Source organism: Gracilinanus agilis, chromosome 2 (genome assembly GCF_016433145.1).
Source record: "Gracilinanus agilis isolate LMUSP501 chromosome 2, AgileGrace, whole genome shotgun sequence".
Taxonomy (NCBI): domain Eukaryota; kingdom Metazoa; phylum Chordata; class Mammalia; order Didelphimorphia; family Didelphidae; genus Gracilinanus; species Gracilinanus agilis.
This window is the reverse complement of record NC_058131.1, coordinates 256468589-256487816: the sequence shown is the minus strand read 5'-3', so window position 1 is coordinate 256487816 and position 19228 is coordinate 256468589. Positions and strand designations below refer to the sequence as shown.

At 36.1% G+C, this 19228-nt stretch overlaps 1 protein-coding gene across 1 annotated transcript; it reads left to right on the top strand.

The window, feature by feature from the left end:
- Positions 1-1415: 1415 nt before the first annotated feature.
- Positions 1416-18268, top strand: PRELID3B (PRELI domain containing 3B). The gene is made up of 6 exons (XM_044661138.1): positions 1416-1519; positions 13177-13345; positions 14102-14191; positions 14812-14882; positions 15001-15103; positions 16393-18268. The coding sequence occupies exons 1-6, from the start codon at positions 1488-1490 to the stop codon at positions 16510-16512; spliced, it is 585 nt and encodes a 194-aa protein (XP_044517073.1). The 5' UTR covers positions 1416-1487; the 3' UTR covers positions 16513-18268.
- Positions 18269-19228: the final 960 nt, after the last annotated feature.

The following is a 19228-nucleotide window of genomic DNA, read 5'->3' as shown; positions in this document are numbered from 1 at the left end:
TACACCATATTCTGGAGAATCTTATACATTTCTAAGTATACAGAATTTTAAAGACACAAGTAGCAAGCAGTAAAAGGTGTAAGCATATTTGTACATATAAACCATACTTGTCAAAATCTTGTTACATATAGCATTCTTGCTGACACAAGTATTTTTTTAATAATACATAGGAATAAAATATATAAGGAAAATTACCTGAACTGTCAACAATTTATCCACACCATCTGTACCATAGAGTAGACTTTAAGTAATACTATTCCTCTCTTATCTTGTACACCTTTCAGATTTTTTAACCTTTGTACTTCCATTGCCTAACCAATGCCTTGCAAATAGTAGGTGCATAGTAAATTAATTTAATTGGGATGCCTTCTCTCCTCCTCTCCCCACTATTACATATTTCCCATTCAGGTTATGACCTAATATTCTATACATTTCCAGTTATACTATCAAATTTGACCCTCACTATGAAATCCTGTAGAGATTATTACCTCATATTAATCCCCAATTATATTTTCTTATATTGTCACTTAATTTTAATTATATATGTGTGTGTCTTTGTCTTCTTAAACAGGGCAGTAAGTTCCTTTAGCTACTAACACTTCTTGGATTTCTTTATCCACAACAACATCCAGCACAGAGCTGACATATATAAGTGCCCAGTAAATAGTTGATGAAATGCTTAAAATTAACGTCATGGTTAATTTTTCAAAGGCAATTTCCCTTACTTTCCGTCCTATTTAATCGACTAGACCCGGCCCCCCAACAAAACTGGCTTCTTGAAGATAGTTGATGTTTTTTCGTGAAATGCTTTGCTGAGGAGTAATAGGAGAAATAACAGACGCTCCTTCCCAATTAACAAAGATGGCAATTAATGCTCCAATTCGTCAGAACAGGTTTTTCCTGTTCAAATATCAGGATGACTGTGATGTGGGTTGAAACACCTCGCTGGAGCAGACATTCTCCGCCTCGGCTCCAATTCTGTCTCCCACCTGTGAAGCCTCCAAGTCCCGGCAGATTTCAGGTGTTAAGTGGGGACTGTAGCCAGCCAGCTGGCCACGCACTCTGGTCACTGACCCATGGGAGAGGGCAGTGCCCTTCCTACTCCGAGGTAACTGCCTGCAAAGGGGAATACTTATCTGCCCGCCTACCAGCTGGGTAAAAGCCAAATAGTAACAGAGGTCAAAGATTTCGTTTACGCAACTCCAGGGGAGAGGGCAACGAGCCAACCTACGCCACTTGCGCCTGCGCAGTAGGCCGTCCCAACCTGTCAAAAAAAAAAAAAAGAGTGCGGTCCGCAAGGAGCCTGCGCAATGGTATTTAATCCGGTTCGGAAGGAAGAGCCAAGGAACTACGTCAGAGACGTCGCTTACGTCTGCCCTTTCGGCGCTTGCGCGTTCTGTTGCCGGCAAGTGGAAGAGGGGTTGTGTTCCCTCTTTTACCCTACTATCCTCTAGCGCCGCCCGGACATCGTGCTGGTCGCTGGCACCATGAAAATTTGGACGTCAGAGCATGTTTTTGAGTAAGTTGGGAGCTCTGGGACAGTTGTAAGAGAAACGGGAAGTAGGGGACGCAGAGAGGTGAATCGAGTGGGGATGGGAAGATAATGCCAAGAAGCAAACCGGCCTCCTTGGGAACCTTCCAGGCGTCGGGCTTTGAGGCGCGCACCCGAGCGGGAGCGGAAGCACGAGCCCGGACCCACTGAAGGGATGCTAGCCGCTAATCTTCGACTGGGGGAGCTGCAGGGGAGGGAAGGGAAGGGGAGGGGAAAGGAAACTAGTGTCAAGGTCACTGCTGGTGCTGGGCTTCTGGCGTAGCCTTCTTCCCGCGAAAAGTTCGTCTCTATTCTCTCGCCCAGGACTAAGGGCTCCTTCACCTTGCCCAGTACTCCTCCCCCGACTTTACTTTGGCGAGACCCCCTGCTCCAGGCATCCAAGGCTTGGGTTTCGAAGAGGTAGTGGCCTTGGGAATGGGCAGCCGTGTTCCCTGGCACAGACGGGACATTGTGTCCCCGAAAGTTTGTGCTTCTCTCTGGGCCGCCCCAAACTAGTGCATCTAACTAATTGCCATGTTGTTAAGTGAGGATAGAGCAACTTTTCTTTTTCTTGTTAAGTCCTTAGTAAAGTATTTCACAAAAAACACCCACTCTCTTAACTAATTAATGTACCTCTCAAATGTGTTCTTTGAGGGGCTGACTGTTGGCCTTGGCTCAGACCATGTGCCTGCTTGTGTCAAAGACTGGGGAATCAGGAAAGCTTGTAGCTGCAATCCAAGTGCTCCCAAAACTTGTTAGTGAACTCCCTTGGCAGTTCCTCCCCACCCAGAAAAAGAAGGAACCTTATTCCTGAAAAACGGATTGGTTTGGTGTGACATAAAGAAGTGTGACAAAGAGTAAAACAATTTCTACTTCCTGTTGACTTAACCTCCACCTAAGTGAGCTGATGATCCGCCTGCAAAAGCAAGAGATTTCATCATTGCATATTTTGGACAAGGGAGTGTAATCTGTTTCCCCATACCACCACCACTTTTATTTATTTATTTGTTTGTTTTTTTAGAAAAATTTTCCATGGTTATATGATTCATGTTCTTACTTTCCCCTTCACCCATAGCTGACATGCATTTCCACTGGTTTTAACATGTGTCATCGATGAAGACCTAGTTCCATATTATTGATAGTTGCACTGGTGTGGTCCTTTAGAGTCTACATCCCCAATCATGTCCACATCAACCCATGTGTTCAAGCAGTTGTTTTTCTTTTGTGTTTCCACTCCTGTAGTTCTTCCTCTGAATGTGGGTAGCGTTCTTTTCCATAAATCCCCCAGAATTGTCCTGGGTCATTGCATTGCTGCTAGTACAGAAGTCCATCACATTCGATTTTACCACAGTATATCAGTCTCTGTATACAATGTACTTCTGGTTCAGCTTCAATTCCTGGAGGTCATTCCAGTTTACATGGAATTCCTCTAGTTTATTATTCCTTTGAGCACAGTAGTATTCCATCATTAGCATATATATATTAGTTCAGCCATTTCCCAGTTGAAGGGCATATCCTCGTTTTCCAGTTTTTTGCCACCACAAAGAGTGGGGCTATAAATATTTTTGTACAAGTCTTTTTTCTATGATCTCTTTGGGGGTACAAACCCAGCAATGGGCTGGATCAAAGGGCAGGCAGTCTTTTAGCGCTCTTTGGGCATAGTTCCAAATTGCCATCCAGAATGGTTGGATCAGTTCACAACTCCAACCAGCAATGCATTAATGTCCCAATTTTGCCACATCCCCTCCAATATTTATTACTCTCTCCTGCTATCATTTTAGCTGCCACCACTTTTAAAGCTGCCACCTGCAACTAATTTTCCTCTTCTTTTCCACTACCATCTACATCAGAAGTCTAGCAGAATATCCCCTTCCATTCTTCGTGGTAGTGGGGGGAAATGCACATAACTGTTAGGCTCAACTGATGTTTGGTTTTTCGGAATAGTCTTTTCCGCCCTTCTTTTAAATTCTTTGTCACGAGATGGTTCCCTGGTTTGGGAGAGAAAAGGGATATTGTGGAAATAAAAATAATATAAAAAGATCAATTTGAAAAATGTGAGCCTAACGAAAATGTTAGGTATGCATCAACTTTAAAAAAATGTTCCATCTTGACTTGTTTGAATTTTCTGAAAATAAAGATTAACAGAGGCCCTTTTTTGGAACATATTTTCTGCTGTTTTTCTCTTAGGGTAGGCAGAAATACCCTTAAAGTAAAGTTGGTTAGCGCCACTTGGTTAAGGGTATAAGATTTTTGATGGAGAAAACAACCTTTAAATGAAGTAGGTCTTTGGCAAAAATACAATAGCCATTACCATAGCTGTAGAAGGATGTATTTTTTTTAAAATATTCAGACTCATGAGTGATGGTCTATAAGTGAGAATTTCAGAGATGAAAACCCATTTTTCATTTTAGTGATCATTGCTTGGATAAAAGGTAGAACTTGAGACAGTAAAATGAAACAATCATGCCATGTTGGAGAATTTTAAGTATGGATCATGTATTAGGTAAAATCTTCAGAGAATTTGTGATTTCATTGCTGTGAGCACCATTTCCACTAGTAAAATCACTACTTATCACCTCACTGTTTTGCTTTTTAGCTAATCTTGAATCGGATGTTAACCAGTAGATTTAAAAAAAACAAAAACAAAAACTTTCCCTTTAGTCTTTGAATCAATACTGTGCATTGGTTCCAAGGCAAAAGAGCAGTAAGGGCTAGGCAATGGGGGTTAAGTGACTAGCCCTGGATCTTACAGCTAGGAAGTGTCTGAGAACAGATTTAAACCCAGAACCTTCTGTCTCTGGGCCTGGCTCTCAATCCAGAGCCACCCAGCTACCCCCCCTAAACAGTGGATTAACAAAAAGCTTTAGAAGCTTTAAAAAGGACCTAATTTGGCTGTGGCTAAGACCTTTGTTTGTTTCTTTTTAGTCATAAAAATAGTATTACAACCATTATTTCTGTTTACTCTCACAATGAGCCTGAGAAATGGGTACTATACTATTATCATTCCCATTTTGCAAATGAGGAAGCTAGGGCAGACAGATTAAGTGACTCATGCCCAGAGTCATGGAGCTAATTATTATTTAAGCTTGGATTTGAACTCAGGGCTTCCTGAGTCCAGGTAGGGCCATTATTCTATTCACTGTGCCACTTAGGTGGCCATCAATATCCTATACCACTCTGATTGTCCTTCTATAGTCTTACATTCTTGCTTTGTAATCTGCTACTTTTTCTGATCACATATCCTCAGTGGAATTTTTTTTGTTTTTTTAACTTTTTTTTTGCCTGACTTAGAATCTATATACTCTGTTCCTAGGCAGAAGAGGAGTAAGGAAAGTCTAGGCCAATGATGAGCAAACTTTTTAAAGAGGGAGCGTAAGGAAAGGAAATCCCCATCTGTCAGTCTGTTTCTAAGGCAACTGTTTCGAAGTTTCATTGTATTGTATCCTGCTTATTATATTCATCAGATTAGGAATGGCCGGATAGAACATTTCAGGTGGCCTGTAACTGGCCCACAGGCTGTAGTTTGCCCATCACTGGTTTAGGCAATTGGGGTCAAGTGACTTGCCCACAGTCACAGAGGTAAGCAGTGATGTCTTTTTAATACTACTACTTGCTATAGATTTACTGGAGTTAGTAACATGTTAGCATATTTACATCACCTCTTTCCATCATTCATTGGTTTATTCATAATTTTTATTCTGAGATCATGGCATAATGAATTTTGGAAACTATGAATAAGGGGTGTGTGTGTGTGTGTGTGTGTGTGTGTGTGTGTGTGTGTGTCAGATTTTTGGACCAGCATATCCAGAGAACACAGGCCTTTATTCATTGGGTGTAAATTCCTTGAGGGTGGACACTTTTTAAATTTTTGTCTTTGTATCCTTAGCAGGTAATCCAGTGCCTGTCATATAGTAGATGTTTAATAAATGCTGTTGATGGGTAAATTAGCTAATGAACTCATGTCACAAAAGCTGGGATTTTTCTTTTTGCTATTTTTTTTAGGTTAATCTAAAAAATCCTGTCGAATATTTGGAGGAGTTGAATTCTGTAGACTAGTATAGCGATTGTTTTTGAGTTCTATTCTTTTTGAGAGTATGTGAACCTATCTTAAAATCTTTTAAGTCAATTTTGTCTTAAGACTCATAATTATTAGATAGAGGCCTACCTATAATAGTTAAAATTAAATCATGAGGCTGCTAGTAGATTTAGTAGCTTTATTACATCAAAGTAATGATAGTAAAGAGAGGGAAATGTAGGAAAGAGGTCGAGAGTAGCTTAGCTTACTACCCTATTTGTGTTTGATGGGTTAAAGCTCACCACTGACCTGGGTTCAGAGAGACAGAGATGGGGATGGGGGTGATGGATCAGTTTTCCATCTTCCTTTTCAGGTTTCAACTTCCTTTCTCTGAGGGTTTCTCTATACTTGCACATCTCAGTGGTAAAGGATCTTCAGGTCCCTGCTTGATAACATCAAACAAAGTGACATAATGGGGAGGGGAATTCCCTTCCCACAGGCCTAAACTATTATGAATGGTTTTAGGTGAATGTTGAATGAATTAATGAATTAATCAGGGAACACTTCGAAGCCTTGTAGCTTCTGGATGGTTTTTATGGTTGTTACTCTACCCTTCCACCAGAATTGATCTAGATTCTTGGTGACATTTTTTTTTTTTAAACCCTTACCTTCCGTCTTGGAGTCAATACTGTGTATTGGTTCCAAGGCAGAAGAGTGGTAAGGGTAGGCAATGGGGGTCAAGTGACTTGCCCAGGGTCACACAGCTGGGAAGTGTCTGAGGTCAGGTTTGAACCTAGAACCTCCCATCTCTAGGCCTAGCTCTCAATCCACTGAGCTACCCAGCTGCCCCCTCTTGGTGACATTTTAGACCCAAAAGAGTTTCATCAGCAGTACCAGGTTTTTTCCTGGTCTCTCCTGCCAAATTTTTGAATGATGGCAATAATAGACTTTGTTAGAAATATCTCAAGCCAAGGTTGAAAGATTTGCTAAATCAAAAGAACTTGTGCCTGGTATCTATGAGCTTCAGTGGCTGTAGAAACTCATGTGAATCCTAATGATAGTGGGTTTGTTTGCTATTGTTATTAAATGTACTCTTATGATTTTGCAGATTTTGGTACTTCTTGAATGCCAAAAAATGTAAGGAATTAAATTAAGGGCTTGACTAAAATATGTGAGAATTATAAAATAATATGGTGGTCACCAATTTAAAATAGTATAGCTCAATGCTAAAAGATTGCCTGCCCTTTGATCCAGCCATACCACGGCTGGGTTTGTACCCCAAAGAGATCATAGGAGAAAAGACTTGTATAAAAATATTTATAGCCGCACTCTTCCTGATGGCAAAAAACTGGAAAACAAGGGTATGCCCTTTAATTGGGGAGTAGCTGAACAAATTGTGGTCTATGCTGGTGATGGAATACTACTGTGCTCAAAGGAATAATAAACTGGAAGAATTCCATGTGAACTGAAATGACCTCCAGGAATTGATGCAGAGTGAAAGGAGCAGAACCAGAAGAACATTGTATACAGAGACTGATACACTGTGGTAAAATCGAATGTAATGGACTTCTGTACTAGCAGCAATGCAATGACCCAGGACAATTCTGAGGTACTTATGGAAAAGAATGCTGTCCACATTCAGAGGAAGAACTACAGGAATAGAAACACAGAAGAAAAACAACTGCTTGAACACATGGGTTAATATGGACATGATTGGGGATGTAGGTTCTAATGGACAACACCAGTGCAACTATCAATAATATGAAAATAGGTCTTTATCAATGACACATGTTAAAACCAGTGGAAATGCGTGTCAGCCAGGGGGAGGGTGGAAGGGAGAGTAAGAACATGAATCATGTAACCATGGAAAAATTTTCTAAAAAGTAAAATTTCAAATAAAATAAAATATTATAGCTCAAATCAAAATGACTTTTAATAGCTTTTATTTACAAAAAGGGTAGAAAGAGTGAAAGTAGAGAAATACAAAAAGAGGGTAGATAAGATAGATGTCTACCCTATCACACTAAATATTGCTCCAGTGGTCCGCTCAGCTCAGTAGGGCTTGTTAGCCCTAGACTGGAGGACCTAGAGTTCCACCCACACAGCCTCCTCCAAGAAGGGAAGGCCTCTCCTAAACTAATCTCTCTTCAGACACCAGGAAAAGAAGGCCAGCTACTCATTCACCCAAGAGGCACATCACCAGTCAAAGATGACTACCAAAGAAGATGACCTGAAGACTGCTTGCAGGAGACTCCCTCTAGCCAAAGAAGTTCAGGGGTTTTATAGTGATTTCTTGTCCCTTCCCCTCTTTACTGGGGCCAATCACAGCTTCCAAATTGCCTCTGAAAGTATCAACCTTTTATCATAGGTTTCTGAAGGTATCAACTTTTTATCATAGGATTCACAAGTTTTTGACTAATTGAGTTATCACCCACTTTAGCAAATGACTGGTGAACACTCTTACTTAGTGTTAAGTAGGGGTGCTTTGAGTTCTAGAGTTATCACTCATTTTAGCAAGTGACTTGCGAACTCTCTTACTTGATGGCTAACAAAGTGTTAACTCAAAATGGAGTATAAAGAATTCCTTTTCACAATTCATTTTCACAAATGAAATGTTCTTTGCATTTCTGAAGCAAAATTTCAACAACCACTTAAATAAACCTCATTAATAAGAGAAATACAATTTAAACCAGCTCTGAGATTTTATCATGCTTATCAGATTCACAAATGTGACAAAAGAAGAAAATGACCATTGCTGGAGAGAATGTAGAAGGATGGACATTATTGATGCATTTTCAGTGCAGTTGTGAATTGCTACAACCATTCTGGAAAACAGTTTTGAACCACATGCAAAAAAAATTACTAAACTGTTCATAATCCATCACCTAGTGATACCACTACTGGGGTTATACCTCAAAGAGTCTAGAAGAAAGAGAGAATGTAGAAAAATACTCATAGCAGCACTTTTTGTTGTAGCAAAGAACCAGAAACGAAGGGAAATACCTATTGAGCGTGGAATGACTGTGTTTATCTTGATATATTACTATAATGGAAAGTTATTTTGATGTAAGAAATGATGAAAGGGATGAATTCAGAAAAACCTGGGAGAACTTTTGTAAACTGATAGAGAATAAAGTAAGCAAAATCAGGAAAAGTATTTATAAATGACTAAAATATTGTGAGGAAAAACAATTCTCAAAAACTTAAGAACTTTGTTCAGAGCCATCAACCACCCATGACTGCGCAGGATCAGAAATGAAACATTTTTTTCTACCATTTGACTAGATGGTGAAAGATAAAATATATAATTTTTGGACATGGCTATTATGTAGTTTTATTTTGCTTAACTATGTTGATTACACTGGAGGAGGAATATTTTTTGAGAGGGGAGGCAAGAATTAGAGGAAAGTGGAGTCATAACAATGATGCAAGAAGAAAAAAAAACATCAAAAAACCATTTTAAAAGTGCACAGAAAAGGAGATTCAGAGGGAAATAGACAAATGGGACAGTTTTACTAGATTATCTAAATAGGTCCAAACATCTCAATAAATATTTCAAGGCAAAGGAAGATTATTCAGATCTGAGTCAGAGGATCCTTTGAATTCTCAAGAGATTGTTTCCCTGTGTGACCCTGGACAAGTCACTTAATCCCAACTGCCTAAACCTTACCACTCTTATGTCTTAGAATTGATATTACTATTGATTCTAAGATACTTGGTGATGGTTTAAGATATATACAACTTATTATTTTTAGGAAAGGCCCTTCTATTCCTATACTGGGTGTTGTATTTTGTCAAAGGCTTTCTCAGCATCTATTGAGATAATCATGTGATTTTTGTTCATTAACTTGTTGATATGGTCAATTATGTGGATGATTTTCCTAATATTGAACCATCCTTGCATTCCTGGTATAAATTCCACCTGATCATAATGTATAACCCTTGTGATCACTTGCTGGAGTCTTTTTGCTAGTATTTTTAAGATTTTTGCATCTATGTTCCTTAAGGAGATTGGTCTGTAGTTTTCTTTCTGTTTTTGATCTACATGGCTTTGGGATCAGTACCATATTTGTGTCATAAAAGGAATTTGGTAGAACTCCTTCTTTGCTTATTATGTCAAATAATTTGTATAGTATTGAGATTAGTTGTTTGGATGTTTGATAGAATTTACTTGTGAATCCATCTGAACCTGGAGATTTTTTCTCATATGGGATTATTTAAGTGCTCTATTTCTTCTGCTATTAATCTAGGCAATTTATATTTTTGTAAATATTCATCGATATCACCTAGGTTGCCATATTTATCGCTATATAATTGGGCAAAATAGTTTTTAATGATTGCCTTAATTTCCTCTTCATTAGAGGTGAGGTCTCCCTTTTCATCTTTGATACTGTTAATTTGGTTTTCTTCTTTCCTTTTTATTTTATTAGATTGACCAGTACTTTGTCAATTTTATCTGTTTTTTCAAAGTGCCAGCTTCTGGTCTTATTTATTAATTCAATAGTTCTTTTACTTTTGATTTTATTAATTTCTCCTTTAATTTTTATGACCTCTAATTTAGTTTTCATCTGGGGATTTTTAATTTGCTCGCTTTCTAGTTTTTTGAATTTGCATGCCCAATTCATTGACCTCTGCCCTCCCTAATCTGTTAATATATGCACTCAAGGATATAAATTTCCCCCTAAGTACTACTTTGTATAGTACTTTGGCTGCATCCCACAGATTTTGATAGGATGCCTCATCATTGTCAATCTCTTCAGTGAAATTATTAATTGTTTCTATGATTTGTTCACTAATTAACTGATTTTGGAGAATCATATTATTCAATTTCCAATTAATTTTTCTTTTGCCTTTCCATGTGCCCTTGCTAATTATTATTTTTGTTACATTATGATCTGAAAAGGTTGCATTTATTATTTCTGTTCTTTTGCATTTGTTTGCTATTTTTATGTCCTAGTGCATGGTCAATCTTTGAGAATGTACCATGTGCTGCTGAAAAGAAGGTGTATTCCTTTTTGTCCCTATTTATTTTTCTAAGATTCTAAGATAGAAGTTAAGAATTATTTTTTTAAAAGAATATGTTCCCAAATGGGACCAAAAAAAAAAAGAAAGACAAATTGTGAAAGTAGAATTTATTGCCTGCAGAGTAAAAATAATCCACAGACTAGAAAACCTTGAATTAATTGTAGCCAACCTCACCAAAAATAAAAACATAGGGGAACATCTGATTACAAATACGAGCTCACAGAAGTGAGGATGATCTAGAAGAAGTATTAACATTAAAAGTACTTGTCCCAAATTTCCCAGCCATTATTGCTGATCTACCTTGGAACCTATACTTGCTATTAATAGACAGTATGTTTTTTTTTTAAGACATTAAAAGTAAACTTGGTCATCATTTAAACAAAATATATTCATGTTTGAGACAGGATGAGTGGAGACAGCTTAAGAAATATTGGTGTCCCAAAAAAATTATTGAGTATTATGATGCAAGCAGTAAGACAAAAAAAAACAAACAAAAACTGCCTGGAACTTAAAATGACAATTGAAGAATCCACAAATCACCTCCAGGGGAAAGAAAAAAATTACTCTACACACTCCTGATTCACATTTGGTTAAATTGAACTATTCTGATGACAACTAATTCTTCAAGTGACTAGGAGAAAGACTTTGAAATATAAATTAAAGGAAATTCAAAAAATGGAAACCACAAAAAGGAACGGAATAATTTGTTTCAAATAACGAAGGAGCTCAAGATGCAGCCCCAGGTGACAGCTCACACACCTGAGCCTACTCATCAATGAAAAAAGATGGGAGTACAATGCCAGAGAAGGATTTTTAACATTCCACCCAAGAAACTCGGGTGGGAGCATTGCTTTGCCAAGTACCCTAGACAAGAGAAATATAAGAAATAAAGAAAATTATAAAATGTAGAACCTGGAGTCAGAAAGACCTGAGTTCAAATCCATCCTTGGTCACTAGCTGCGTGTCCTTAGGCAAGTCACTCAACCCTGTTTAACTAATTTTCCTCATCTGTAAAATGAGCTAGAGAAGAAAATGGCAAACTACTCTAGTATCTTTGCCAAGAAAACCCCAAATGGAATCAGAAAGAATCAGACGTGACTGAACAGTAACAACAAAGAACAATACACAAAAGAAATCATTCATTATGATTCAGTTGCATTTGTACCAGGATGGTTCAGCATTAGAAAAACAACATAATCACATTAAAAATAAAATATCCAAAACCATATGATTATCTTGATGCAGAAAGGCCTTTGACAAAAGTCCAACTCTTTTGTTTTTAAACTAAAATATAGAGTATAGTCATAAAAGGACTTTTAAAAATATAAATACACTGGAAATTTTCTCAGTAAATACAGGAGTAGAGAAGGATATTCATTTTTCCAGTTACTATTTTATAGAGTTCTGGAAATGCTAGCAGTAGCAATAAGACAAAAAAGAAAGGGGTAAAAATAGTTAAGAGGACACTGATGACATGAATAAAGAATCCTGAGGGAATCAACTAAAATGTAATTGAGATAATAGCTAAGGCAAGGTTTTCAGCCACAAAATAAATCCAAAAAAATCTATGGCATTTCTATACCATTCATTCAAAATAATTTAAAAATATATAAGATATTTTGTGCTCAGTCTACTAAAAAGCACAAAATACTTATATAGATTTAATTACAACGTGTTTTAAACAAATAAATAAATAAATAAATGGGTTTGATCCCTGGAGGAATATTCAGTGCTGGGCCATGCTAATATAAGAAAAATGGCAATATCACCAAAGTTAATTTATGCTTTTAATTCTATACCAATCAGTTACCAAGGGAGTAATTTATAGAATTCTATGGAGTAAAAAAATTTATTTGAAGATTTTGAATATCAAATGAAATAATGAAAAGAGGTGAGGATGAAGAGGGAAAAACAACAGTCATCAAAACTATTTTTAATTCACTAATAGAGATAAATCAAAGGAAGAAACTAAATAGAAGATTCAGAAACAGTGGAACTTGATAACTTAGTGTTCTGAAAACATGGTATGTTATGGTGTATGAAATTACATATCTGGACCAAAAATAATAGAATACTAAAAAACTTTCAAGTATGTTATGGTGTTTGAATTAGGTTTTAAAGATTCTGAAGGCAATGTGATGTAATCATTGTATTCTTAAATCTTAAGAGTTTTTTTAATATTTGATTGCTTTTGGTCCAGATATGTAATTTCATTGATTCATAAAATTATTTGAATGCTGTGTGTGTGAGATTGAATAGATTCACTAATAGTATGAAAGGTGGCACTGAAAAACATCTTATAGGCCATCTAAAAATGAGTGCAAGCTCCTCATTTTTACAGGAGTAAATAAAATAAAGCCCAGAGAGCCCATATTTACATAGATAGCATCTAGTAGAGCTGAGATTCAGATCATAATCCTTTGATTTCAAATTCAGTGTTCAACTGTACAATATTGCCTCTTCAATAAAATGATGTAATAGGTGAATAGAGTACATGTGATAATTGATACTGTTAAAAGAAGAAATTGAAATTGTTGTTAGACATCTTGAATTTTAAAGACTGTTTTACATTTTTGATTTTTTTTGTTTGTTTTTATTTTGGCAGCCACCCTTGGGAAACAGTTACAACAGCTGCTATGCAGAAATATCCAAATCCTATGAATCCAAGTGTAGTTGGAGTTGATGTATTAGCCAGACATATAGATCCCACTGGAAAATTGCATAGCCATAGACTTCTTAGCACAGAGTGGGGAATGCCTTCAATCGTAAAATCGGTAAGTACAGCTCTGCCCCATATGGCCCTTGACTTCTGACATTGTCCCATCCCCAGTCCTTTCTGCTCATCAATCAGAAACTCAAATGGCAGCTCTAAAGGTACAAAATCAGAGAAATGTAGTTAATTTTTTACAAACTCGGCATTCATATATTGATGGTGAATTATATCTCTTCTTCATATCTGTTTGAGTAAATTAGAATTAGGATTTCTGTATGTCCAAGAGAAAGTGCTGCTGCCACTGACAAATTCTTATCCTCCAAAGCTTTTGATTTCCATCATTTACCTGATTTTTAATTACTTCTAGCAAATTTTCCTGAATCTAGGTATGTCATCCATAGTGCTGCTTCCTCTTAACTTCACACAGGCATTTCCTTTCCAATCTTTGTCTGTTTCATCTTGTTTTTAAATCAGAGAGATGTTGATATTTTTGTTTTGAAATGAGCTGCACATTAGTTTTCAAAATAATATACAGAAAATGCTCACAGGGAGTTTGACTTTGGACTCTGGGTTCCAATCCCTGTTCTGACACTTGTTAGCATTTCTCCACCTCTCTAGGTGGTAGAAATTTCTCTTACAAGGTAGAGATATCTTATAATATGGAGATAATTACACTTGCACTACCCACCTCAGAAAGCTTTTGTGAGAAAAATATTCTGTAAACCTTTAAGTACTTTGTGAATATGAATGATTATTATATTTATAGTAATAATTTCTTGTTACAAAGACTGTCACTGATTCTGATTGTTTCTCTTAGCTTATCGGTGCAGCAAGAACTAAAACATATGTTCAGGAACATTCTGTAGTTGATCCTGTAGAGAAAACAATGGAGCTTAAATCCACTAATGTAAGTTGTGTTTTTTTTAACTTTCAATATTGAAATAGCATTTATTTAACTTATTTTATGTGTATGGGGATAGTCTTTCTGGACAACTAGGTGATGTAGTGAATGGAGTAATAGCTTAGAGTCAGGGAGACTTGAGTTAAAACCATGCCTCAGATATTTTGTAGCTGGGCAAGTCACTTAACTCTGCCTTGGTTTCCTCAACAGCAAAATGGGAATAATAATAGCACCTGCTTCCCAGAGTTATCATGAGAAACAAATGAGATTATTATAAAGCACTTATTTAGGACAGTGCCCGGCATATTATAAGCTGTACATAAATGTTAGCTGTTATGGCAGTCAAAAAAGTGAATACTCCTATGGCATTGTTTCTACAGGATTTTCCTTCCTCTGTTCCTGACTAGTACTATGTTAATAATCTTGTATATTTCTAAGAAGCAAAGGACGTAAGAAAAATGTGCTTATTTTGTATTTTCCAAGTTGGTGGCTTTAGTAAAAGAGGGTAAGAAATTTTTGACCAGAGGAAGATAAATTTAATACCTCAGTCCTGGGGAAATGATTTGAATTTATTTCAATTTTAATAACATTTTGTCAATTGATCATTTTTGGGTTTCATTCTATAGATTTCATTTACAAATTTGGTTTCAGTAGATGAGAGACTTATATATAAACCACATCCTCAAGAACCAGGAAAGTAAGTAAAACTTTTTTAGAAAATCTTAATGTTTTGCTGGGTTTTCAAATTATTTAAAATATTTCTACTAGTCAGAGAAGTAGACATACTTAAACTATTCAAATGTATTTTGTTTCAGGACCATTTTGACTCAAGAAGCCATTATTACTGTGAAAGGAGTAAGCCTTAGTAGTTATCTAGAAGGGCTGATGGAAAGTACAATATCATCTAATGCTAATAAAGTAAGTTATGCTGTATTTCCATTTATTGATGTTTACATTTTCTAGGGTATTTTTTGCTTATTCTGAAATAGCTCCATGTTTTCATTAATTTACTTTTTTTCACATTTTATTTTTTTTTAACTATAACAGGCAAAAGGTTTGAGAAAAGGGAACATGATGTGTTTTGTAACTATAGCTTATTATTATATCTGAAGTAAATTCACTTTACTAATGTGTGTTAAATGTAAAATAGAGGGTAGATTATGACAGGAACAAAGAAATCATTTTAGGGTTAGGGTTAGAAATCATCCACCACCATCCTACCTTGAGCATGTTATTAGTAGTAAAAGGCACCACTATAACTTCATCCTGGATTTTTTGTGAACATTTTAGGCATAGAAAATGGAAAATGATACTTAAATTTCATTCCAAGCTAATTGTTTATTATTAGAAGTAATAATAGCTAATGTTTATATGTTTTTTTATATATTAACCCTTTTGATTCTCACAACAACCCTTTGTGGTAGATACTCTAATTTTTCCCATTTTGCAAATGAGGAATCTGAGGCTTACAGGTTTAAATGACTTGCATACAACTAGTCGGAAATGGGACTGGAACTCAGGACTTGTTGGCACCAACAGACTCTCAAAAATTTTTTATATTCATGAATCACTTTTAAGAGAAATTTAGTCAGTCAACATGCATTTATTAGTCACTATGTGCTAAGCATTAGAGATTTTAAAAAAGGAAGTTAAACTGAGAAGACTTGCAGAAGGTAGAATTTTGGCTTATCTGATAACACATTTGAACCAGGATCTTCTGTCTCTAGATCTGGCTCTCAAACCAATAAGCTACCTAGCTGTCCCCTTGAATTTACTCTTAAAGAAAGCCAGGGAAACCAACAGGTGGCTATGAAGGGACAGAGCCTTCCAGGTAAGAGGTACTGCCTTGTGCAAAGGGAAATAGAATGTCATTTTTGAGGAACTGCAGTTAGGCCTGTGCACCTGGATCAGAGTTGTTGGAAGAGGGCAGTAAAGTTAGAAGACTTAAAAGGGTAGGAAAGGATCAAGTAAGGAAGAGCATTGTGATAAGGAACCATTGGAGCTCTCTGAGCAGGGGTGTCATATGGTCAGACCTACATTTTAGAAAAATCATTTTGGCAGCAGCTGAGTGAAAAATGGTTTGAAGTGGGTAGAGATTTGAGACAAAGAGACTAGTCAGAAGGTTTATTCTAATAGTCCTGGCAAGAAGTAATGAGTTATCTTTGTTATTATTCAGTGATGATGAATATTTCATGAATTTTTTTAAGGGCCGTGAAGCAATGGAGTGGGTAATTAACAAATTAAATGCTGAGATTGAAGAGTTGACGGCTTCAGCAAGAGGAAGCATGAGGACACCGATGGCAGCGGCAGCATTTGTAGAGAAATGATAATTGGCTATTTATATGAAACATTAATAGGTCCACCAGGGTCTCTCCAAGCTGGTAACATATTTATTCATATTTGTTATTTAAGAGGCATATCTGTATTTTAGATAGGTATTCAATTAGCTTGGAGGAAGGCTGCAACTTTTGATGGAAAGAGGGAAAGGTGCAGGGCTTCCAAACACATGGGATCAACTGGAATTAACATAACCCAAAAATATCATGCAATATCAAGTTTCCAATTTTCTTGAAGATTTAAGGATATTTCAAATGGATACTTTGACCAGAAACTGGCATGTTGAATATCTCCATAAGATTGAATTTTACAGCATTTAATTCATGAGACTATCCGGTTTTGGACCAACTCCAAAAAGAAGCAGAGGTACCTTTTTAAGCATGACTGCCCAAGCAGTTTTCATGTTCTAATAATTTCCTTTGGAAAGAGGGAGAGTATATTACTTGAAATCCAAATGCAGGCCTTTTATCTATACAGAAGTAACTAGCTAACTTGAAATCCAAATGCAGGCCTTTTATCTGTACAAAAGTAACTAGCTTTGAAAAACTGTAGCATTCTGAACTGGTACTTAATTGATATTTTTGTAGTGAACACTATAAGTAAAGTGATATGACTCCCAATGTAAATTTGATTGCATTATTTTACAGAGTATTGATTTGCCAAAATGTTGTGATTTAATACAGTCATGATCTATCTTGATTTTGCACTTGAGGACATGTATGTGATTTAGAATACTGAATTCTGGACATGTGATGTTCACTTTGATATTTGAAAAGGAACCAAAATGAAAAATAAAAGTTATTACCTGAATTTAGGAGCATCATAAAATTTAAGCTACAACAGCTATTTGCATCCTTTAAGCATTTCATATAATGCTTAATTAACTTGTGCAAAAATGACTGAATCATGCATCAATAATTGGTACAGCATGATATGTCAAATTATTTGACTGCAAAATAGCAAATGGCATCTTTTTATTGTAGTAATTGACCATAAGCAAGTCTTTTTTACGTGCAGATCCATGGATCATTTGATTTAATTTCTAGTCTGATTTAAAATATAAATCCTAGGTCCTTTAGCTCTCTTTATAATCCTATGGTGCCACTGCCAAAAGAAGGAACTTGGCCACAGCTAAGCCACTAAGGGAAGACTGCACTGAAGCTTTTATTTGTGGGAAGTCCTTCCTTTTGGCACAAGAGGGCCAACTGGAATACAGAAAACTATTCCAGAAAATGCTGTATTTTGTTTAATATTTCAAGGCAGATAATTATTAACTGCTAAATAGTATTTTCTGGTTCTTGTAATTATTTCTGTAATACTGGTTGCATATGGAGTATTCTAAAAGACAGTTAGAGCTTGCCTTTAACTGTGTTTAACCTAAATTGGAACTTCTGTAAAGATTTCCTACACTCTAGAGGTTTCCATTAGAAAAACTACTGTGTATATACATAAGCCACAGAAACATAAGTTTACCAAACTATTTAAAAATGAGTATTTTTTCTATTTAAAATATTGTTTAGCTTGAGACTTTGTTAGTACATTTGTAAAAGCAACTCAGATCCATTAAGGTTTATGATTATTTTTTGTAACAGGAGATTGTTTTTACAACTAAAATGGCACTTCTGCTAAACAAAATATAGTAAATGTTAATACTTGATAAAAGTTGGCTGTGTATAGTTTCTGTATGTTGGACTTGTTCAGAAAAAAGTGTAATGAATGCTCTAATGATAAAATATTTCTAAACAAGTTTTTCTATGTTTCTGGTCTGTTTTCAAATTATCTTTTTATGTGCTGTAGTTCAGTAGTGGCTAGAAATGTGCTCTTTCTCTGGGATACAGTTCAATTTAGGATCTCAAATTTAACCTTAAAGAACAATATTTGCTGTCATCCCAAAAACCCTTTCATTATAATTTCCCACTTTTTATTGATTATCAGATTAATGTGTCTATAAAACATCTTTAAAACAAAGTCTGAAAGATACAAATAAAGGTCAAAAGAAAAATTCATAAAAATCACCTTCTGGTGATTCTATCCTTTAATTGTCAATGATACTGAATGCGGTTGGGGGCGAGGGGAGGGTGTCACTTACTTTTAGATGTAAGAAACATTCATACCAACTGTGTTTGTGGAGAAGGGGAAGTTTCCCAAATTGGAAAAAAATGGATTTTAACTATAAAATGTTCTTAATATTTGCTACTTGGGCTTTTTGACAATTTAGCCTGTGTTAGCTCCTCATAAAGTATGCTTGAAGTAGATTTTTTCCCCTGTGTCCCCAACAACCTTTGATCCTTGACTTGTTTTTGTTTACTAAAAAGGAACCAATTTACTGAGAAATCAGGGGTGTTTGTCATGGATATTAACCATGCCAATGTAGCAACAAGTCACATGCATGAATAACTAGTGGTTTTGGTTTGTTTGTTTTTTTAACTCTTACTTTCTGTCAGTTACAACTCTAAAACAGAAAGCAAGGGGTAGGCAAATGTGGTTAAGAGACTTCCTCTGGGTCACAAAGGTGTAGGAAATGTCTGAGGTCACATTTGAACTCGGGTCTTCAAACTATAGACCTTGCATTCTATCCAGTATGTCACCTCGATGCCTCCTTGAATTAGATTTGCGATAACCAATAATAAAAAGTTTATATTTTTTCCTAACTGGATTTCTTTTTTTAAGACTAAATTCCCTATCTTGCCCAGGTTTGAAGTACAG

Bases quoted from the DNA above. Each gene is read 5' to 3' on its own strand.
- PRELID3B (XM_044661138.1), top strand. From the start codon at position 1,488: ATGAAAATTTGGACGTCAGAGCATGTTTTTGA. The intron at 13,346-14,101 runs GTAAGTACAGCT...TGTTTCTCTTAG, and splicing joins TGCCTTCAATCGTAAAATCG to CTTATCGGTGCAGCAAGAAC. The intron at 14,883-15,000 runs GTAAGTAAAACT...ATTTTGTTTCAG, and splicing joins CATCCTCAAGAACCAGGAAA to GACCATTTTGACTCAAGAAG.